This window comes from Natator depressus, chromosome 1 (assembly GCF_965152275.1).
Source record: "Natator depressus isolate rNatDep1 chromosome 1, rNatDep2.hap1, whole genome shotgun sequence".
NCBI lineage: Eukaryota > Metazoa > Chordata > Testudines > Cheloniidae > Natator > Natator depressus.
The window spans coordinates 110,537,268-110,558,367 of record NC_134234.1 but is presented as its reverse complement, the minus strand read 5'-3'; the positions used below and the strand labels follow the sequence as shown (position 1 = coordinate 110,558,367).

Genomic DNA, 21,100 nt, shown 5'->3' with positions numbered 1-21,100 from the left:
CTTGCTCGGCCTGCTGGCTGCTGTTATAAGGACTCTTAAACTAACAGTAAAGAAAGTTGATGGTAATAGTTCGTGCAGGTAAGATGGTAGGGACAGCTGGTGCTTTGCCGAAGCTACCTGCTGACAGTGTGTCCTTCCTTCATAGCAACAGACATTTCTGACTTAAATTTGGGAAGGATGTTTTCTCTGTTTAATAACGCTGAAATGCCAATGTAAAACCAACAGAGAGAATTTGTCACATACATCTCAACGGTGCCTATTTTTTTTTAAAAAGATGCTGAAAATGGTAAAGTACTTTTTATCTGTAGGCAGAGGCTTCAAGCCTGCTGAAGTTTATTTAATGTTTAGTGTACAAATTCCTAAAACCTCATTGCGAGTGATTAAGATGTCAGCATACATCTTCTATGCACTGTTTCAGCAACATACAAATAAATTGTTTTCAAGGTTAAAGAGTGGGCTGCAGATGGCTAGGTCCCCCGCCTTATCTCGTAATTGTCATGCCTTATCATTAAAAAAGGCAAATTATCTCACGACCATCAGTCTGATTATTTTTCCAGAGCAATTGTCTGGCTGTTGAGTGGGTTTTCTATTCGCCTTTGCTCTGCTTTTTTAATTTAATTTAATTTTAATCTTTTTTCTTTCTGTATAAAGAGCATCTGTAACTCACCCTGCAGAGTGTGCACTTTTGATTGACCATCTAGTTCCCAAGATGAGTGGGTTAGCTGCTGGCCTGTGCTTTGCCGGCACCAGGCATGCCATCGCTGCTCAACCAATAGCTGTTGGGCTCTTTCCAAAAGGAAGAGAACTGAAAGTAATTTCTCCTTGCATACTCGTGCTCGAAGGGCATTCACACTGACGTGGCCAAGCAAAACTGAAATAGATCCTCATTTAAACCACAAAGAGGAGGAATAAAAAGTCTCTTCAGCCAATTAACTTGGATAATGTTTTTCCTTCATGTGTCTTGAGCATTTGTTCAGCCAATTCCTCAAATGTTACATGGATTTTAGAAACAAGGAAATACTTTAAACTGGCCTTGAAATACTTTCTGCCTGTCTACCCAGGTAACGAAAGCATGACATACTGTTTTTGTTTTAAATTATTGTAGGTAGCTTACGGGCTTCCACACTTCTCCTATTCTAATATCAAAGGCAGGATCTTCCATAAAAAGAGAGAGAGACAGTGTCTGATTCAATGCGTAGTTTTTAAATAACAGGAGGGAATGTAATCAGAAATGTGCTTTTAACTCTGGGGTACGGAGTGCACACATCTAAAAGGGAGTTTATTTTCAAAACACCCTGGGTATGTGCAGGTCACCTTTGAGGATGTCTGCCTGGCAAAAAGAAGGACTTAATGAAGAGTGTGTTCCTCAGACTGCCCAGCCTCGTTTTCTTAGGCAGCCACTCTCATTCTGAGATTTGCCTAACTTCAAAACCTGAAGGGATCCATCAGCTTGGTTGACATTAGGAGGGCTTGACCCACTGTCAGACATACAGCTCCATTGTCTTTCTCAAATGCTCTAGGAACAAAGGCTGAGAAGTGACTGTTACTATCCAAACCTTCTGGGAATGGACAGATTTTAACCACCATAATAGTTATATAATTCTGTAAGTGCCTACAGTACAGTGAATGGGGCGTGCCAAGCATAAAACAAGCCTCTGCCCCAAGACATTTACAGTCTAAATGCACTGCGGGAACAATACAGCACAATACTAAACAGAGTGGCATGAGTGCATTCAGGTTGGAATGCTTTGGAGAAGGAGGCTTTTATTAGGTTCCTAGTCTGTCTAACACATTCTAATTGTTTGTGACTAAGGATGTTCTATCAGAAATTGGAACTATGGTGTTTGTTATTCAAAGTATTCTGGCTCCCCTGCTAGTGAAAACACATGTAGTGAAGTCCTCCCTTGCATTAAGCCACTCCCTATTACTTCTCTATGTTGTGTGTGTTCATTGTGCTGTATACTACCTTTGTGTCTGATAAATATAGCTTTGATAGCAAGTAGTTTTTAATGATTCTGTTATATTATCCAGTACAGTATACTGTACATATGAATCCACTCGTACACTGTGTAAAATAGCTTTCCATCTCTGGCATGCATACTTTCTCTCTCTCTCTCTATATATATATATATAATTTCTTCATTAAAGGTTGCACAGAGCATAATGAAATCAGTATCATATTTTCCTATGTTACCTTGAAATTGTGGGTTAATTTAGTGCTTAGACATATAATAGATATAATATAGTTCTTAGTAAATTGATTGCTACCTGAGCATACAAACAACAAATCAGTAAATGAAAAACTCAAAATTACTAGCTTTTAACAGGCTAGTTTATGTTGGGATAAAAATCTGTATTTTCTAACTGCAGCATTACTTTGTTAGTTGAAAATGGAGTTCCACAACATTCAACATTTTATATTATTTATAGAGTATGAGTGATTAAATCACATAAGACAGTTCTTGTACTAAAGAGGTTTTGTACATGTCTTTTAGGTGTTGAAAATCATCTAAGCCTCTTAGACTCTGTCTTGATTGGGAAAAGTGGTAGAGTTAGGTTAAGCGTAGCAAATACATACTAGCTAAGTTCCTCTGTTTTCCTAGTATAGTTGCAGGGTAACATCTCTCGCTAGACTTTCAACTGGTTAAGTTGTAGTCTAGGCAGGAACCGAGGATTATAAAGTATTCAGTGTGTTCTTTTGGAGTTTGACAATTCGCGATTGTTATTGAGTACATTAATGTAACGATGCTTTCCCGTTTACAATAGGTTTATGATCAAAAGAGCACAAGGAAGAAAACGATTTGGTATGAAAAACTTCAAGAAGAGATGGTTTCGCCTGACTAACCATGAATTTACCTATCAGAAAAGCAAAGGTAACAAAGGTTTGCCTTTCTGTTTTCTAACTTTTCACTAATAAAACAATGGGTTAAGCATACAGAACTGTGTAAGAGAACAGAGGGAGCTCCTTGGTAATGTACTTTACAATAAAAACCTAATTTCTGTAAATCTGTAACTGCAGAAAATACAATACATAGAAAAAGTATCTGAGAGGAGAGAGGGATGTTTTTTAAAAGCACATGGATTTTTTTCTTTTTCTTTCTGTGTATTCTTTGTACTAATCATTTCAGAGCGTTTGGGTGGAATTGGAATGCTTTGATATGAATTAAACCACATGCTTATTGGAGTGTGTTTATGGACTAAATCTCTACAGTACCCTATCAGTAATTAACATACACTGTGTGTGCATTCACACTTGTTTATCATATGGGCTGAGAAGGCAGAACACGGCTGTAATAACCTTAAGCTGGGGTTTGGGTTTGAATGGGACAATGCCAAATCCCACAAATTGATATCCTAGCGTTAATTTATTGTTAAGGTTTGGAATACCGTATTAAGCACTCAAAAGTGAGGCAGTTCCAGGGAGATGAGGTTGTAACTGCCCATTTTATGGTACACATTAACAACAATAAATAACACATTAGTGCCCACATTTCAAATGAAAAACTGAGAAAATACTTCCTGTGGGCATCGTGCCGAGTTAGTCTTGTAGAGGAAATCCGTCTGCAACTTCTGGAATTGCCTCACTTTTCAGTGCTTGATATTTCACTGTGTGGTTACATCAGGTGGGTAAAATTAACTGTTTTAATGTAATTAATATCAAAATTACCACTTACATGGAACTGCTGAAGTATTGCTGATTTTTATTAATTGTCTCATTATTCTCAGGCACATACATGCCCATCTTTTATTGAATTAATTAATTCTTATTCTTGCATTTGTTATCACTTATCAATTGGATTCCAGAAATAGACTCTCTCTTTAGTGGTTTTCATTAATTTTGTAGCATTTGCACTATTAACAGAAGCACACTGGGGTTTGAGTACACGCTTTGAACTTTCAAACATTTGTTCATAAGTAAAATCCTTAATATTAGATTAAGATTATAAAGATTATTTCAGGAGTTTCCAACTAGATCGGATTTTTTTATTCAGTAGAGAATAACAACTATTCCTTCTATTGTGTGCGTTTGCTGAGGGAGCGCTTGCAGATTCCATGCACTATTAGATCACTTAACTCTTTCAACCATGAAGTCTGCATCATAGAATCATAGACTATCAGGGTTGGAAGGGACCTCAGGAGGTCATCTAGTCCAACCCCCTGCTCAAAGCAGGACCAATCCCCAACTAAATCATCCCAGCCAGGGCTTTGTCAAGCCTGACCTTAAAATCTTCTAAGGAAGGAGATTCCACTAAATCATGCCCACCATCCTTAATCACCTGCGCCGACAGGAAGGATTCCCTTTTTTTTTTTTTTTTTGCTGCCTCTTGAGGGAAAATATTCTGTCTGCAATTTTCCAGTCACTGCCTGAATAGGTGATTTTTGAAGCGGTTTGGTGGTGGCGGCACATTTTGCAGCTCAAGGCAGAAATGAAATTAAGGTAATATTGAGACTTTGACAGCATGTCAGTAACACAAGCTTTCTTGCAGTCACATTGAACTCTTCCTTCACAGAAATCAGAGCATGGCTTTTAATAAGAGCAGAGGGCGAAGTGACACTTGAACAGTTATGCAGCTTTAGCTTGCAATTGTTTATTGCAGGTGATCACCCACTGTGTAGCATTCCGATAGAAAACATTCTGGCAGTGGAGAAATTGGAGGAGGAGTCCTTTAAAATGAAAAATGTAAGTAGGTCATCTTCAACTGTTAGTTGGATTTGTCTTGGTCCCCACCCCCACCAAATCTCCTCTTTCCTTTCTGTAACTCGTGTTGGATTTCCACTGGAAGACTTACAGCCACAGCTGCTTGTTCTGTATCTAGTAGCATGGGTGTCCAAAAGTGAAGTCCATTGAGATTTTTCATGTGGCCTTGTCAGCGGTATCCGGATTTAGTTACCTGCAGCACACACTTAGTACTGCCCGCTCACTGCTGATCAGCTGTCTGGGACCTAGATAGTTGGACACAGGTAAGGCAACCGAGTCTCTGCCCTTCCCATCAGCTCTAGGTCTGACCCTTGGGAATGAATTAACTCCTTACATTTACAACGGAGCACATTCTCTTGCAATACTCTATCAGCTAGCATATCTTCATAGAATAATGACATAGCTTGTATATATCTGGTATAGAATATATGGGAATGAGAGATGTGGTCCCAGATATTTGCCAATATAACCTTTATACCATATGAGCTTGATAGTGTGGTATAATAGTTCTGTGGGCATGTGTGCAGGATGGCTGCATTTCTCAAGAGTGGAGTAACAGAGCATGTTTTTATGTATTTGGTATATACTATCTATTATACAGAAACTGTTTTTAGAAATGTATGAATTTAAATCTAAAATCAGCTACCATAGGTGGTATGATTCCAACTGTACAGATCTGAGAGGTCTTATAAAATGAATTGTATGTTTTTATCTGTCTCTAAACATTATCTAAAATAGGTATTTATTCATAAATTGTTGTGACTTCCAGCTTCTATATCATGTGATCCTTCCACTTCCTAAATTACATGGGCTCTGAGGACCAGGGTGGGTAATGTTCAGGCTTAGCCTAGATACCAGACTTGTGATAGTGTTTTTACTGATTGGCTGAGCAAAGCGAGACCCTACGCTCAACTCAATGGCATTTCTCTGTTTGTCTGTAATGTGATAACTGTGGCACTGCTCTGTTTGTCTGTAACAAGATGCAGTAGGCTGTAGCTCGCTGTTTCTTAGGATACCTCCTCACTGCATAGTTAACTTAAGTATTTGTTGAATAAAAAACAAAAGATGCAACATTTACGTAGTTTACAGAATAGAACCGTGCTTTGAAGTCAAGCATTCCTTTTTGCATGGGAAATGCAGATCTCTGAACATATTTCAAGATAAAATTTCCCCAGGTCTCTTCTGGAAATGGTAGAATATGCTACTGCCCACCTCACCAGCCAATAAGGCTTTCTGCTGGATTATTTTCAATATCAGAGAATTTCTGTTCCTCTTAGAATTAGAAATAGAATACAATGAGATGGGCAGAATTCTAAAACCTTGCTGCCGATGCAGCTGATGTGAATTCTCCATACTCATGCAAAGTATATTTAAAGACATCTACTATAAATATTTTCTTGGCATCTGTGTTCATCATCTTGTCACCTTGCACCAAATCCCATTTTCATCATTCCTAATGAGTGTCATAATGTGTGGTAGATGCCAGCACCACGTAGGGGCACCGTACGCCCAGCCAGCCTGTCTGTCTCTTCTTTCAAGAAGTCCTCTGGATCCTTGGGCAGAGAGTTGTTTTACAAGTAACGTTCTGGTCTTTTGCAGAACATTGCTTTAAGAACAAATGCTGTTGTCTGGTGTTTTTTGAGCCTGAACAGGTCTTGCAACTACTTGAAATTCTTGGCTTAACTGTTGGCTTCTCAGTAACAGTTTCCATACATTAGGTCACTTACAATGGTATCCCATTACACAACCACATATCCCTTATAAATCTGTTCCTTTGTTGTAACATACGGGGCTCCACTACACTAAGCAGCGTGTTAAAATGCACTTTCCTACAGCTCTGTGTTAAACAGGAGCTGAGCTGTATGCTCTAGACTTTGCAATTCCCGTCTCACCTCAAATTAGCCCTTTTTCTCCTGGGAAGTTTTTAAACAGGATACTGTATTTTGTCCACACTTGCCCTTGCCCAGCTGATCACACTAATAATTGCTACAGCAGTATTGTGGTGAAGTTCACACCTTCTTATTTGGTGTCTGGTATCAATAAAAAAAAATACTGAACACAAGAAAAAATGCCAACTGCAGCCTTCCTTTCCCTTTCTCTTTCGGTGAAAATTCCATTTAAATCAAGAAGTTCGCTTGTGAAATAGAAGGGATATTCCCCGTTTCCAAGAATACAAACCTTAAAGTGTAGTAAAGGGAGCAGAGACTGAACTGATACCATGTATTGAAGTGAGCTTCCTCTCGTTACAGTGTGTATGGTAACACCCATTGTTTCATGTTCTCTATGTATATAAATCTCCCCACTGTATTTTCCACTGCATGCATCCGATGAAGTGAGCTGTAGCTCACAAAAGCTTATGCTCAAATAAATTTGTTAGTCTCTAAAGTGCCACAAGTACTCCTTTTCTTTTTGCGAATACAGACTAACACGGCTGCTACTCTGAAACCTTTAAAATACTGTTTCCTATCCCTTATCCAGTCAGTATACAATCTGGGACAATGATCTCTGTGTTTGTAATTCAGAAAGGTGAGTTTATACCAAAAAAATTGAGAACCCTGAGGACACAGTCTTATGGGAAATAATATTTAGCCATATCCAAAGCCATATACAAACAGTAATGTGCAGATTTTAATTTGGGGGGGACTTATTTAAACATGAAAGGGGAAAGAAAATCAGTGAATGCTAAATATTTAGAAAAGTTATATGAACTTCAAGTACTCGATTTTGCTTTTCCAGTATTTGCTGTTATCTCATTAACTTTAACCTCAGTAATCCCCGACAGATTTTCAGATATCAGTTTATCTGGCAAAGGAATTATGTTTGAAATGTTATCTTTTCAAGAGGAAGGAAGAGCATGGAAAACGATTGATAGTGGTTGTGATTTCTTTGATTGCAAGCTATTTGGGGTAGGGACTGTGTTCATAAATGTTCAGACAGCATCTACAAAATGGAATCCCAATCGTGATTTGGAGTGCCTAAGCATTAACATGACACAAACATTTTAATAATTTGAGCCACTAACACACCCCTGTATATTCACAAGGAAGCCTGCGCTTCTGTTACTTTATTAGTGGTATAAGTGGTTATATTTAGTGTGTGCAGGTGGTTATAAAAGGGAAAGAAAATCAAAACAAAATAAGTGCTAAGAGGTTAATTGTGTGTCAGTTAAAGCAAAATAGGCATGGCGGCTGATTGCAAACTTGATTCTTCCCCTTCCCCCTACAAACAGCGTTTCCTTTCAGCCCAGCATTTGCTTTCTCTGTCAGCTTCCAAAACTTGAAGCTGCAACATTACTAAAATTGTATCTCTGACGCTGAGTGATCCCTGTAAGGGTGTGTTCCTCAGTAAGCATATTAATCTCAGTTGTTTATAACTTGTCTTCTGTAGGAGCAGGATTAACATGTTGCACAAAGCGTTAGGTTTTATTTTTAAAGAAATAGTTATTGTTTCAGTTTACAGATCCGTTTGTGTTTAATAGGATTTCTTGCTGCTTTTAGATGCATCTTTTGGTCTGACACATTGTCCTGTTTCCTTTAATAATCCACTGATCAGACTGTACCTTCTAATGTAGAGGTTTATGCTGTTAAGACTCCCTCCTTTACTTTGTATTCTTTTCAGTTGACTCCAGTGTTAATTAAATTGGTGGTTCAGTCTGTGGATTATTTCCTTGTTTTCAGATGTTCCAAGTGATTCAGCCTGAGAGAGTCCTGTACATCCAGGCAAATAACTGTGTCGAGGCCAAGGACTGGATTGACATACTTACTAAAGTTAGCCAGTGCAACAAGAAACGCCTCACAGTCTACCACCCTTCCGCATACCTTAATGGACACTGGCTGTGCTGCAAGGCCACCGCAGATAATACTCCTGGCTGTACGCCCTGCACTGGGTAAGGGTCGGTAGGACACTGCTTGTTTTAAATTCTGCCAGGGGCATGTTAAGTATGTGCAGTGTGGCCTCCCAATAGGTAATATTTGTGAAGAGGTGCAAGCTGCCTGGGCACCTCTGGGTTCTAGACAACAAACTGTCATCTTAGGTCCGTCGTGTTGTCATCCCAATCTTCTTCTCATACCTAGCGCAACTGGCATCTTCAGACCCTGGTTAAACTGCTCTCTCTTCTTAGTACATGAGACACTAGTACAAGGGTTTGCAAATTTTTGGGGCCAAGGGCCACATCTGGGTGGGGAAATTGTATGCAGGACCGGGGCAGGGGATTGGAGTGTGGGGCGTGGGAGGGGGTGCGGTGTGCAGGAACAGGCTCAGGGCAAGGGGTTGGGGCAGAGGAGGCATCCGGGGTGTATGAGGGGGCTCAGGGAAGGGGGTTGGGGTAGAGGAGGGGTGTGGAGTGCAGGAAGGGGCTCAGGGCAGGGGTGCAGGAGGGGTGTGGACAGCAGGAGGGAGCTCAGGGCAGGGGGTCGGGGTTTAGGAGGGGTGCAAGGTGCAGCAGGGGGCTCAGGGCAGGGAGTTGGGGGCGGGGTTGTAGCAGGGTGGTTACCCACTCCAGCCCTGAAAGGGCTTAAAGCAGCCTAGGAAAAAGGCTGCCCCGGGGGAGCCAATTGCTAGGCTGACTGGGGAAACAGCCTCAGCTGGGGCCATGCCCCAGTCAGGCCACAGCTGGTCTTATAAAGGGACTGCTAGGCAGGAGCTAGGAGAGAGCCTCTCTCTAGCTATAGAGGGGGAAGGGCCTGGCTGCCTGGGTACTGAGCAAGGTTCCTGAGTGGAGCAGTGCTGGGAAGTACGGCAAGGGAGCTGGGAAGAGCCCGCCTGGAAAAGCCCCAGGCTGCGGCCTTGCTAAAGGCCAAGCAGGTACTAGGGTTGCAAAGGGGCAGCCCAAGGGTAGGCAAAGACAGCCAGTTCAAATCCCCCGCCTTGTACACTGCAGTCTGCCCCAGTGAGCGGGGGTTAGATGGTGACTGGCAGTAGCCATAGACTGAGGCGAGGTGGGGATAGAGGGTTGAGGGTTCTCCAGGGTGGGGAGACCCAGAACTGCGGGGTTACTACGGAGGGCAGAACCCTGGCGTAGAGGGGCACCGGGGTCCGGGAGGGACACAGGGGCCAGCGGAAGGCGAGTCATTGGCCTGCAGAGGATGTTCCGGGCTCGGCAAGCTAATTCCCAGGACAACCAGCAGGAGGCGCCATGCAGGAGTGAGTCTCGCCACGCTACGGGGTGCAGGAAGGGTTTGGGCTCCAGCCTGGCGCTGCTTACCTAAAGCGGCTCCAGGGTGGCAGCGGAGCGCACCGGGGCCAGGGCAGGCTCTCTGCCTGCCTGCCCTGGCCCCACACTGCACCACTCTGGGAAGTGGCCGGAACCATGTCTCTGCGTGGCCCCTGGGGGAGGAGGGGCACAGGACTCCGAGCGCTGCCCTTGCCACACCTCCAGGTACCTCCTCCGAAGCTCCCAGTGGCCGCAGTTCCCCATTCCCAGCCATTGGAAGCTGCAGGGAGCGGTGCCTGGAGCCAAGGGCAACGCATGGAGCCCTCCCCCTCCACCCCACGGCCACAGGGACGTGGTGCCAGCCACTTCTGAGAGCGGCGTAGGGCCTGCAGCACCACGGGGGGCAATCCCGCCCGCCAGATCCAAAGCCCTGAGGGGCCAGATCCAGCCCGCGGGCCGTAGTTTGCCCACCCCTACATTAGTAAGTCTAGTACAGGATAAAATTCAAAACCATAGTACGTGAGAGCAAAATCTTAAGCTCCTAAAACTGCCTACAGCTCACAAGGACGGCTTTCCGTTCCTTGCTTGTATGTTAAACTGTAGACAACAGCTTTCTACATCTAGACTAACAAAAAACAGTGGCGTATTATTTGTAGGGTCTTTAGCACCCTGTGTGAAATGAGTTGTTGGTCTCACTCCAGTCCCTGGAGAACAGCTGTTGTCCTCACAAAAACCAATAGCCAGGTTGTTGGTAACCTGCATTGTAAACCTGCATTGTAAATCCAGATCTGTGGGACCTGGGCCTGGGGACTCAGTATTTTGAAGCCCCTGCTTGAGTGTTCAAACTGCATTGTAAACCTGGGCTTATAACTGCTGGACCCAGGTGTCTCAACCATGCTATTGCGTCCACGCTGCATTATGCAGACTTTCTGAGTCGGGTCTGTGGCTCGAGCTGTCTCCACACAGCAAAATGACAGGGCTTGAATCCAGGCAGCTAGCAGAGACCTCGGGCCTGGGTCCTGAGTGCTTGGTGACCTGACTCAGACTGTTTCTGTGGGTACGTCTACACTCCAATAAAAACCATCAGCACCAGGTCTCAGAGCCTTGGTCAATTGACTTTGGCTCACATGGTTCAGGCTGTGGGGCTAAAAATTGCAGCATAAACGTTCGGACTCGGGCTGGGGCCCAGACTCTGAGCCCCATCCCCTTCGCAGCATTTGAGAGCCGGGGCTCCAGCCTGAACGTCTAAACTGCCATTTTTAGCCTTGCAAGCCTGAATCAGCTGACTTGGGCCAGCCTTGCCACAGGTCTTTTGTTACAGTGTAGACGTACCCTGTGTGGACGGAATGGGGCTTGGATTCAAATGTGAGCCGGAGCCCAAACTTAGCGTGCAGTGTAGACATACCTTCCGAGGTCAAGAATTGAATAGCCAGAGACTTAGCTATCTTCTCACTGTATCTGTCTGCCTAGACCACATTCATTAATCCCCAAAGTGTCTAAGTATTTGTAAAGAATCTTCTTTTCTGAGTTAACGTTTAGACATGTTGGATAGTTAGTGTGGGGGGTAGTTTGAACTGTCATCACCCTGACCTGATCTGTGGAAAAAGAGACAGCTTCAGGATCCAGGACATTCAGTCTAGCACCCTTTCTTGAATATTCACTTTTAAAGAAGAAAACGATACAAACTTCTGCCCCCAGTATGTTAGGTTTGTAGTGTTACTGTGCAGTATGCCACACATCTGCAGGATTAAGAAAAGCTTAGCAACACCTTGCTTTTAATGCCTGCATATAAATATGAAAACGATTCACACTCCCATATTCATGATATTAGGTCTGCAGTGTTGCTCTCGTGCTGTAAAAGAGATTTTTTTTAAACCAGTCTGATATAGCATGGTACTATCACTGCTTTCCTTTTTTATGTTTTACAGAGGCCTCCCTGCAAATATACAACTAGACATAGATGGAGATAGAGAAACTGAACGCATCTACTCCCTTTTCAACTTGTATATGCCTAAATTGGAGAAAATGCAAGGTGTGTATGAAGAAGTGTCGTTTCACCACTTCTAGAAATGAGAAAATAACTTAATTTTATGCTCCCGATACCTCTAGCACAGTGGTTCTCACACATTTGTCCTGGCGACCCCTTTCACATAGCAAGCCTCTGAGTGCAACCCCCCCTTATAAATTAAAAACGCTTTTTTTATATTTAAAACCATTATAAATGCTGGATGCAAAGCAGGGTTTAGGGTGGAGGCTGACAGCTCGCGACCTTCCATGTAATAACCTCGCGACCCCCTGAGGGGTCCCAATCCCCAGTTTTGAGAACCCCTGCTCAAGACCAACTGTGCAGATACACATTTGCACAACACTGTGATCATCATTTAACTTTTTACTGCTGCCATGGAAGGTTTTGTGACTTATTTTTGGTACACAGTGGAAGATACACAAAAAATTCTTTGCATGTGAAACAGTTGTTTGAAATATAGTCTTAGCCCCAGAACCCTAATATAGTTTAGGCATAGAGCATAGTTTGCATGCTCTGAATTGGCAAATTAGAGTGTGCACTAACTAGAATTTTATTGATCTTGTAAGGAAGAAGCAGCCAAGTTGAGTTTTCAGTGGAATATGATTTTGTGTTACCAGAAGCCATGTGCATATTTCTCTGACTCGATTCCCCGGAGCATGCTGAATCCAAACAGTTTCCCACACTGGCTGTTTTGGATATATCTGACTCCATGTATATATAAGTAATGAGTATTTTCCAGCCCAGTTTTGCTTTTCAAGTGTCTAGGAGGGGATATACAGTGAGGGATAAAAGTAATGAAAGGAAAAGCCTAAAGAGCTAGTGCTGCTGGGCAAGCCAGAAAAATATTCTGCATTACAATGTGCCAAACTTTCGATCATAATTCAGTAGATGGAGTAGCAGAGAAGCCTTAACTGCAGTGCTCAACTTTAAATAGTACTTTATTTTATAACGTGATATAAGCCAGGAGTGTCAGACATGCAGCTTGCAAAGTACTTTAATCCATTTCTGGCCACCATGCACTTATAATCTTAAGATTTCCTACCACTTCTGAGCTGCCGATCTCTGCCTATCTCCCCTCCATTTTTGAATCATCACTTCCAGAAGCAGCATCTTGTTTCAGCATTTGAGAGAAGACCCTGCTTCTGGCCTAGGCAGCTCAGCAAGGAGCGGTAACTGGGAAACTGAGATGGAAACAGAAGAAAACCTAGAAAACCAGTGAAATACAGAAAGAGATTAAAATATTCCCTCTCCCCCACCTCTGGTATGCCCCACTGTAACACGAAAGTAGACCATGCTATGAGGCATTTGATACGTTAATATAAGCAAGAAACAGATATTTTCAAGTGTCGTAGTCACTTGGCCAAACAACTACTTGTAGCACAGAAAGTGTAGTGAGTGTTGTAACGTCTCACATTTTTACAACATTCTCATTTTGGGCAGATGTTATTGAGGCTCTGATTTACTTCAGCTTGATCCTTTTTGCAGCACTTCTGTAGAATGTCATTGATGGCGATACGATTTGTAATTGTTATAGTTAAGCTTCTCTTGAACACTCACACTTAGACTTCTAATTGCCTCTTGGGAACCTAGATGAATGCATCTTGCTTCTTAATCAATAGTACTTACTTCTAATGCAAGACCAGCTTTAGTTTCTGATTATAAGCAAAGTGACGCTGGGTGGTGCGTGTGACCCCAATTAAACTATTTTTTACAATGTGCCTGTCCTACTTTTTTTTAATTTGCTTTCATAGAGGCCTGTGGCAGCAAATCTGTATATGATGGGCCAGAACAAGAAGAGTACTCAACATTTATCATTGATGACCCAAAGGAGACTTATAAAACACTAAAGCAGGTCATAGAAGGTGTTGGAACTTTAGAACAGGAACATGCTCAGTATAAGAGGGATAAATTCAAGAAGACAAAATATGGAAGCCAGTAAGTATCGTTTGTTCAATAGCTCTGTAAAACAGAATTTGATCGGGTTAATGTTCTGGTTTGCAAAACAATAGAGTAGGAAAAACCCTACAAATGCAGCTGGTGTAAGATGTTAACGTAGGCTTAGTTTGATTGTACTTTGAACGGTTTATAAATAATTTGTAAAATGCTTTCGTTTGACAAGATAGAGACAGTGGTAAAAAGTATTTGAAGACAAAAATGTATGAAAAGTGGAAACTGTAGCAAGATTATTATGGGAAAAAAAAAGGAATACATGCCCATAAAATGTCAGCTAAATATCAGAAGATGCCTCTATTTAGCCCTGAATATTGTACAGAGCTAGTTGAAAATATTAGGTCAGTCTGCTACATCCATTTATTTAGATTTATACTGAGTGTCAAAAAAAAAGTGCCCATTCGAAGCTCTGGGTATACTTGACATTAAAAAACAAACACTGAAACAGACCCAGGAATTCCCCCAGTTCAACTCAAATACACAGCTATAACGTGAATATAACTGAAATTAACTGACCTCACTTCTAGTAAATATTTGCTTTTATGTTTTTTTGTTGCAGTATAACTAGTGTCAGAACATTTTATTCCAACAAGCAACACAATATAAATATAACAGTTCTCCCATCTTTTTCCCTCCTCCTTTAGGGAACATCCTATTGGGGACAAGAGTTTCCAGAGTTACATCCGGCAGCAATCTGAAATCTCAGCACATTCCATTTAAAGTGTGAAGGAGATCACAGGATGGTGCTGACAGGTCAAATCAATGAAGCGACAAGCTTAAAATCTAAAATACAAGGGAAGCCACATGTAGCAAAATGTAGATAACAAGTGTCAAGCTTCCAGGCTTTGGGACTTGCTAAGCGTGTTGTTCTTTCTCCAAGAACTGTTACGATAGTTGCTATGCACTTTATTCATCTGGTTATCAACAGATGATTGAACTCTGCCTTCTAGGCAGCTGCTGTTGTGTGTGTGTGTGTGTGTGTGTGTTTATGTTTTTATATTTGCTTTGGTTTCTTGGAATCTAGTGATCAGTTCAATGATCAAGGTGTGTGGACTTCATCTTGACACTCTGGCAATTCCTTACATTGCTGAAACCGAGCGAGCCATTGAAAGGCAGCATTTTCTAGACTTGTTTGTACTGTTTTTTTTTTGGCGGGGGGGGGTTGTTCCTGGTTACTGTATGTTATGTCACACATCCGCATGCTATCTTAGGAAAAGCTTAGCGATACTTTGCTGTTAATGCCGACATTAAAAAAGGAAGTGGTAAAAAAGCCCTTCTTTTTTCAGCGTCGTCTCCCACGTTGTAGCCCGTATTATCGAGAGCTGGTCGAGGAGCGGGCCTTTTGTTTTTATAGTAGCATAATTTCTGTTAAAAGATGCATAGGTTTTAATTGAATTCCAGATCTGAGTGGTACTCTTGATATTTTTGAGATACAAAGTTGTTTCTACAAAACCTTCAGTGGATTTCTGTTTACAATATGAAATCTTGGTTCTGTAATGAAATTAACTAATGTGAATTAGAGTAGGTGAAAGGAAATGTCTAGCCTTGACATTAGTTTGCTGTACAGTCTAGTCACCGTAAGATTTGAATGGCTATTTTGGAAGTGCCATTTTAAGGAGATTAGAGAGACAAGGTGGGGAAGGTGATATATTTTATTGGACCAAATTCTGTTGGTGAGAGAGAGAAGCTTTTCAAGCTTACATTTCCCACACCTGAAAAAATGCTTTGTGTAAGGTCGGCTCTCTCACCAACAGAAGTTGGTCCAGTAAAAGACATTACCTCACCCACCTTGTCTCTCTAATATCCTGGGACCAACATGGCTACAACAACACTTGATAATTTAAGGGGAGGTTAAACAACTTGTTCTGATTTTGAAAAATGGCACTGCTTTTCCACTGCAGCCAGGAGAGTGCTTAGAGCCCTGTTGCCTGACAGCTGAAATATACCAAGTCCCAAATAGTCTTTGGAGATGGTTTGCTACTGAATATTGCTTAAAAACTGAGATCCATGCGATCCTGGCACCACTTGGTTTTTTGGAATATAGATTTATACTTTTCCAGGAAAGTTTTGTAAATCTTTTTAAAAATATATAAATAAAAGTTTGCTAAAAGTAATTTAAGCTTCAGTACATTAGTTTGTTACATGTATTAATGTGTTGTGAGTGTAGAGGAAGTAGAATGAACTATGTATCTCACTAATATCAACAAATGTGGAGGGGAATTAAAAATCTGCTAACTATAAAGTTTGTGTGTGTGTGTGCTGGTTAGTTGTATGCCATAACTCTCCTCCATAAGGGTCTGATTCAATAAGCATCTGGCTGAGATTGCTCAGACGTCCATGCAATGTCATGGAAGTTGTGGTCATAAGCTTCTGTGCAGCAGAACTGGCTATTGTTTTTCAGTTGAATTGGATCAGAAAATATTAAACTTTCAGCTTTTTAATGTGAAGATATTTGTATCTTTTCCTAAAGTGTTCCCAAATAAACCTTCAACAGTTTCGTCATTGCATTTGGAGCATGGCTGACCTAGTTTGAAAGTCTCTGTTTATTCATGATGTTGTTAGGAATGGGATTTCTTTGTTCTGGGTGAACATGCTGTAGACCAGAATCCCAATAAATGATCATCATGTTATTCATTGTCACCAGGAAGAGTGGGGGAGAAGAAATAGAAAAGTGTTGCAAAACATGAATTTTGGACTCCAAGCTGTTAGCTGCCATTTAATTGCAATTTTAACCGTATTTATAACTTAATATTCTGTTTATAAAATACTAATGATCTGTAATGTGTGTTCTACTTGCCAATTAAAAAAAGTGTTTTATTTCTGAAAAGTGTGTCCTTCTAATCTAAATATAGTCCAAATTTAATGAAAAGACGAGATAATGGTTGTAACCTATCACGTCAGCTAGCATAGCATCTGCGTACAGGGCTGAGCAGCGCATTTAGTGAATAATACATATTCTGTGCCAATTACTGTGTGAATGTTAAAAAAAAAATGTAACTACTCAGTCTGTTAAGTAATTGTTTTTTCGAATGTTCAGTTTCTCCAAGTGGCGGTTAGTTCACCCGCTCAAGGGCTTCTATGAATTCAGCATAAACTGCACGATTTTCTGTGCTGAGCTACATTCGCCACAGTTCTACTCGTGGGCCTTTGTAGGAACACGAGGAGCTGGTAAACATCGCTTTTGTAGAAGACAATCTGCCATAATGCCTGGAAGCATACAATAGTCCAGCTAATAATCAAGAACCCACTCCTCACCGCAACAGATCTGAGCGGCTGTCATGGGGACCCAACCCCTGTTTCTGGAAGAAGAGCAGTTTTAAACAACCGCTCCCTAGCTGAGTGGTGGAGTTGTGGTTTAACAGGTAGACCGCAATCCGTGTTGCTGAAGCAGGAAAGAGGACCATTGTGGTGGAGGGAGAAGTTGGCTAGCGATTTTTACCACAATAACCAAAGCTGATTTCAGTGTGGAATTGCTATTGTTTCACAGATCCTCTTTAATTAACAAGCCAAACATTTACAGCAGGCATGCAGAACTCTAACCCAGAACTATAACCCTTAGAATTGGTTTATGGTTGTACACTGAGGAACAAGTGCAGAGTTAACTCCCAGCTTGGTATGCCTTTCTTCTACTGAAACCCCCTCTCCAGACACTGGTAGCCCTTGATGCTGTTCTGAGATGGCCTTCCTGCCCCCAATAGTTTCCTGTTCTCTGTTGGCTTTCCTGGCCTGCTGCAGTTGCTTTATTCCATGCCAGGATGCCTACACCTAGCTGTCCCTGCCACTGTGCGCTCCCTGCACTGCCTCTGGCCCATTCTGACATTGCTAGTACAAAGATGCAGAGTAGAAGGGTTGGTCAGGGAGCAGAAGGGCAGGATGCAACTCGTTCTGCCGGCCAAAGCTAACTCAGACCCTCCTCTGAGTCCTTCTCTTTCCCTCCACAATGACCTCATGCTCCAGGAAAACAGCCAGTCCTGAAACATTAAAACCATCAAGGGCTACCAGTGTCCTGAGAGCCAGTAGCTGTAAAACAGTTTGAAATAAGATTGAAGAGTTGCTGATACAGCTCCATATTTAAGGTATTCTAAAATCTCCTTACCTTGAAAGACACCAGGTTTTGTACAGGTAGAACACACTCTCCAGGAGGCCTTTATCCTGACCCACAGAGATCCAGCTCTAATCTACATTTTAGTTAAGGATCAGCTCTTGCTTTCCTAGAGCTAACTTAGGATGCAATTTAAACCTTTGTTCCAGCTTCCAAGTTTGAATTTTCTCACATCCCTTTCCAACTCACAAATTCTTAGACTGGACAGTGTCTAGAGTCCTTGAATTCTAGAACACTCTGTTAGGCCAAACAATGGATGCGTTCTAACCAAATGCAAATGAGACAATGTCAGCCAGTGATTTTGACTTTGGTTCTTTCTAGTCCTTTAAATGCATTTCTCCTGTGGTCCCCTCGCCTCAAATAATGCCCTCCATATCTTACTGTATACTTGTTGGACACACCTGGAAACAAAGAACTCAAGTTATTCTAGATTCTCACTACCACTTAAGTGTTGAACTAATATTAACCTTCAAACCTGCATTTTCCCTGCAAAACAACTATGCAAGAGCACCAATTATGATGAGAGGTGCACATTAAAACCAAGCTTCCAAAACCTTCACAGAAATTTGGTAACACTAGCAATTAGCTTTTGGCTACTCCTTGTAGTGATTTTAGTATAGGCCCCAGATACTCACTTGACTAACCTGATTCTCAGACAGAAATGCATCATGAATGGGAAAAGTCTGTGGGTAACTTTCATTCCTAATTGCCTGGGATTAAAAATAAACTCTAGAACAGTCTATGGATGTGGATGATCTTGTCCTCTTTCCTCTCCTGGGTCCAATATGCCAGCTCAAAGATGCAAATAATTTTAAGTAGAAAACAGAGTAATATTCACAATCCAGGCTTTTAACTCATTGGATTATTGGAGTCAAGAACATTGCAACTCATTTCTAGTGGCAATGTTCAGTGCACTAGAAAAATCTGTTTTGGTAGAGGAATTTAAAAGGCCCCCTTCTGGATCCCTTCCACGCCAAACCTGCAGGAGGGAACACATCACTGCACATTCCAAAAAGGAGAGTTTGAAACGGATTTATCTGGCACATTTCTCTGTAAAACTTCACACCAGAGAAACAGGCCTTCTTATGGGACTTTCCAGGTTTGCCAACTGGGTTTTAGCTGATGTTTAAAATCCTGGCACTTCTTTTGAAAATGTGCACACTGCATTTGTGGAGTATGTGTGGGGCACAGCTGCTTCAGTGATTAAATAAACCGTGTTGGGGCCTTTAAATGTCACTGCTATGACATACTGGTGGTGTTTATGATGTCACAAAGATATCCAACATCAGGAGTACTAAATGCCACACACACACCAAGATTTTTCACTCAGTAAATACATCAAGTGAGAGTCAGGAAACCATGGGTCTTGCCTGGTAACTTTTAAGGTCTTGTGACTCTCCTCCACATAAAATCCCAAAATGGAAAAGGATGTAAGCCCATCACACAAGAGATATATGCAGGGGGTCCTACTATCAAAAATAGCACCTGGCGTCCATAGAGTCCTCACAGACACATCTGATCTTTACAGAAGTAAAAGTGTCAGTGGCCTCCCATTGAAGTCTGAGCTCACCAACCTGATTGAGAAGACCCTGCAAGAAGTTGGTAAGAGATTGTGTCCATCTGAAAAACAGAGCTCTTCGCTTAGAGACTTATTTGGGGAAGAGAGGGCTGCTTGCAAGGTATCTCTACCTGATGCCTACATTCCTTTGCTGTAATTACCAGTGGCTGAATGAATAATAATTAGACACTCTTTATCAATGGCATAGATGCATCATGGTCTAGTAGCATAATCACAGGACAGAAAGCCAAGCACTCATGTATTCTCTTCTCAGCTCTGACATACAGTTGATGTGTATCTGGGCAAATTGCATATTCTCCTTTCACACCAGTTTTAGTGAGTTCATGCACTCACCAGTGTAAATTAGGAGTAACTCCAATGAAGTCAATGGAGTTACTCCTGATTTACGCTGGTGAGTGCGAGAACTGAATTGTCAGCTTCTCTCTCTATTCATTAAATGAGGATAATACTTACCCATCTTATAGGATTTATCAAATATTTGTACAGAGCTCCAAAGATTTGCAATGTTAAATATTATCATTATGTATTGATTATTATGCCCAAAGTTGTCTGCCCTTAACAGAATTACCAACAGAGTTAACATAAATAGGTCAGTTAACCAAATAAATATGAGACACAATGTAAAGATCCACCAACAGCCTAGGCTAAATGTAACAAATATATGAAATATAAAGAAATAACCTCACAACAACTTCAAGCAGTTATGAGTCTCATTTAGAAGGATGGGTACCACACACACACACATCTGGTGAATGTTATGGGCAACAGCATTCCAGGGGGGCTGGAACAGTTCGTATAGTGGGGGTGCTGAGAGCCACTGAACCAAACTGTAAACCCTGGATCTGAGGGAAACCACTTCAAGCCAGGGGTGCTGCTGCTCTCCCAGGACTCCTAGTTCCAGCACCGATGCAGCATCCCAGAGATCTGGACCCTGGATGGAGGCAGTCTCCTCACCTTTCTGACGACGCTCAGCATCTTAAAATTCAGTCACCATTGCCACTGTTTTACACTCTCCTGAGTAGAGCGGGGTGACATTTTTCAAATAGTTTATTTGCTGAAAAATGCAGGTTTGGGTCAACTGAAACTATTTGTGAATTCAGTGAATACAAAAAAAAAGTCAAAATATTTTGTTTTGCAAAACAAAAAAGGGCGTAAATGAACAAAACCAAACCCCCTCACCTGAGAATTAAGCGATGAAAAAACGGGGGAGGAGCGTTGAGAAACTTCATCAAACCCAAAATAAAATTTTATCAATTTTTCATTTTGGCTACGGAAAGCTCAATTATTCACTTCGCTCTTCTCCTGACCTCAGGCAGATGATAGAAAATAGATTTTGCATTAATTTACCTGAGGTTATGAGCACACTTAAGTTTTAAAGAACTATGATACGTGTGATAAAATATTTTTGGATTATTCCTGTGTTTTGCAAAAAGCTTTTTCACAACTCAACTTACCCAATTAGCAGTAAGCCTTTGGGAAACCCTGGTGACGTTGGCCTGGAAATTTGCATATTTGGCCCCCATTGCTCCTTATAATAAAAATGTAGCTCTTTGCACTGGTCACACTAGAGTCTTAGATGCACAGTGTTACAA

General features: G+C 41.6%; 1 protein-coding gene across 2 annotated transcripts in view; it reads left to right on the top strand.

Moving 5' to 3' along the window:
* RASA3 (RAS p21 protein activator 3) overlaps positions 1 to 16,571 on the top strand; it is a 255,686-nt gene extending 239,115 nt beyond the window's left edge. For both annotated transcript variants that reach the window (XM_074964223.1, XM_074964213.1), the window contains exons 19-24: positions 2,767 to 2,873; positions 4,599 to 4,681; positions 8,377 to 8,585; positions 11,780 to 11,883; positions 13,629 to 13,812; positions 14,472 to 16,571. In XM_074964223.1, coding sequence (XP_074820324.1) covers positions 2,767 to 2,873; positions 4,599 to 4,681; positions 8,377 to 8,585; positions 11,780 to 11,883; positions 13,629 to 13,812; positions 14,472 to 14,547 — 763 coding nt within the window. In that variant the 3' untranslated portion in view covers positions 14,548 to 16,571. The remainder of the gene's footprint in view (positions 1 to 2,766; positions 2,874 to 4,598; positions 4,682 to 8,376; positions 8,586 to 11,779; positions 11,884 to 13,628; positions 13,813 to 14,471) is intronic.
* Positions 16,572 to 21,100: the final 4,529 nt, after the last annotated feature.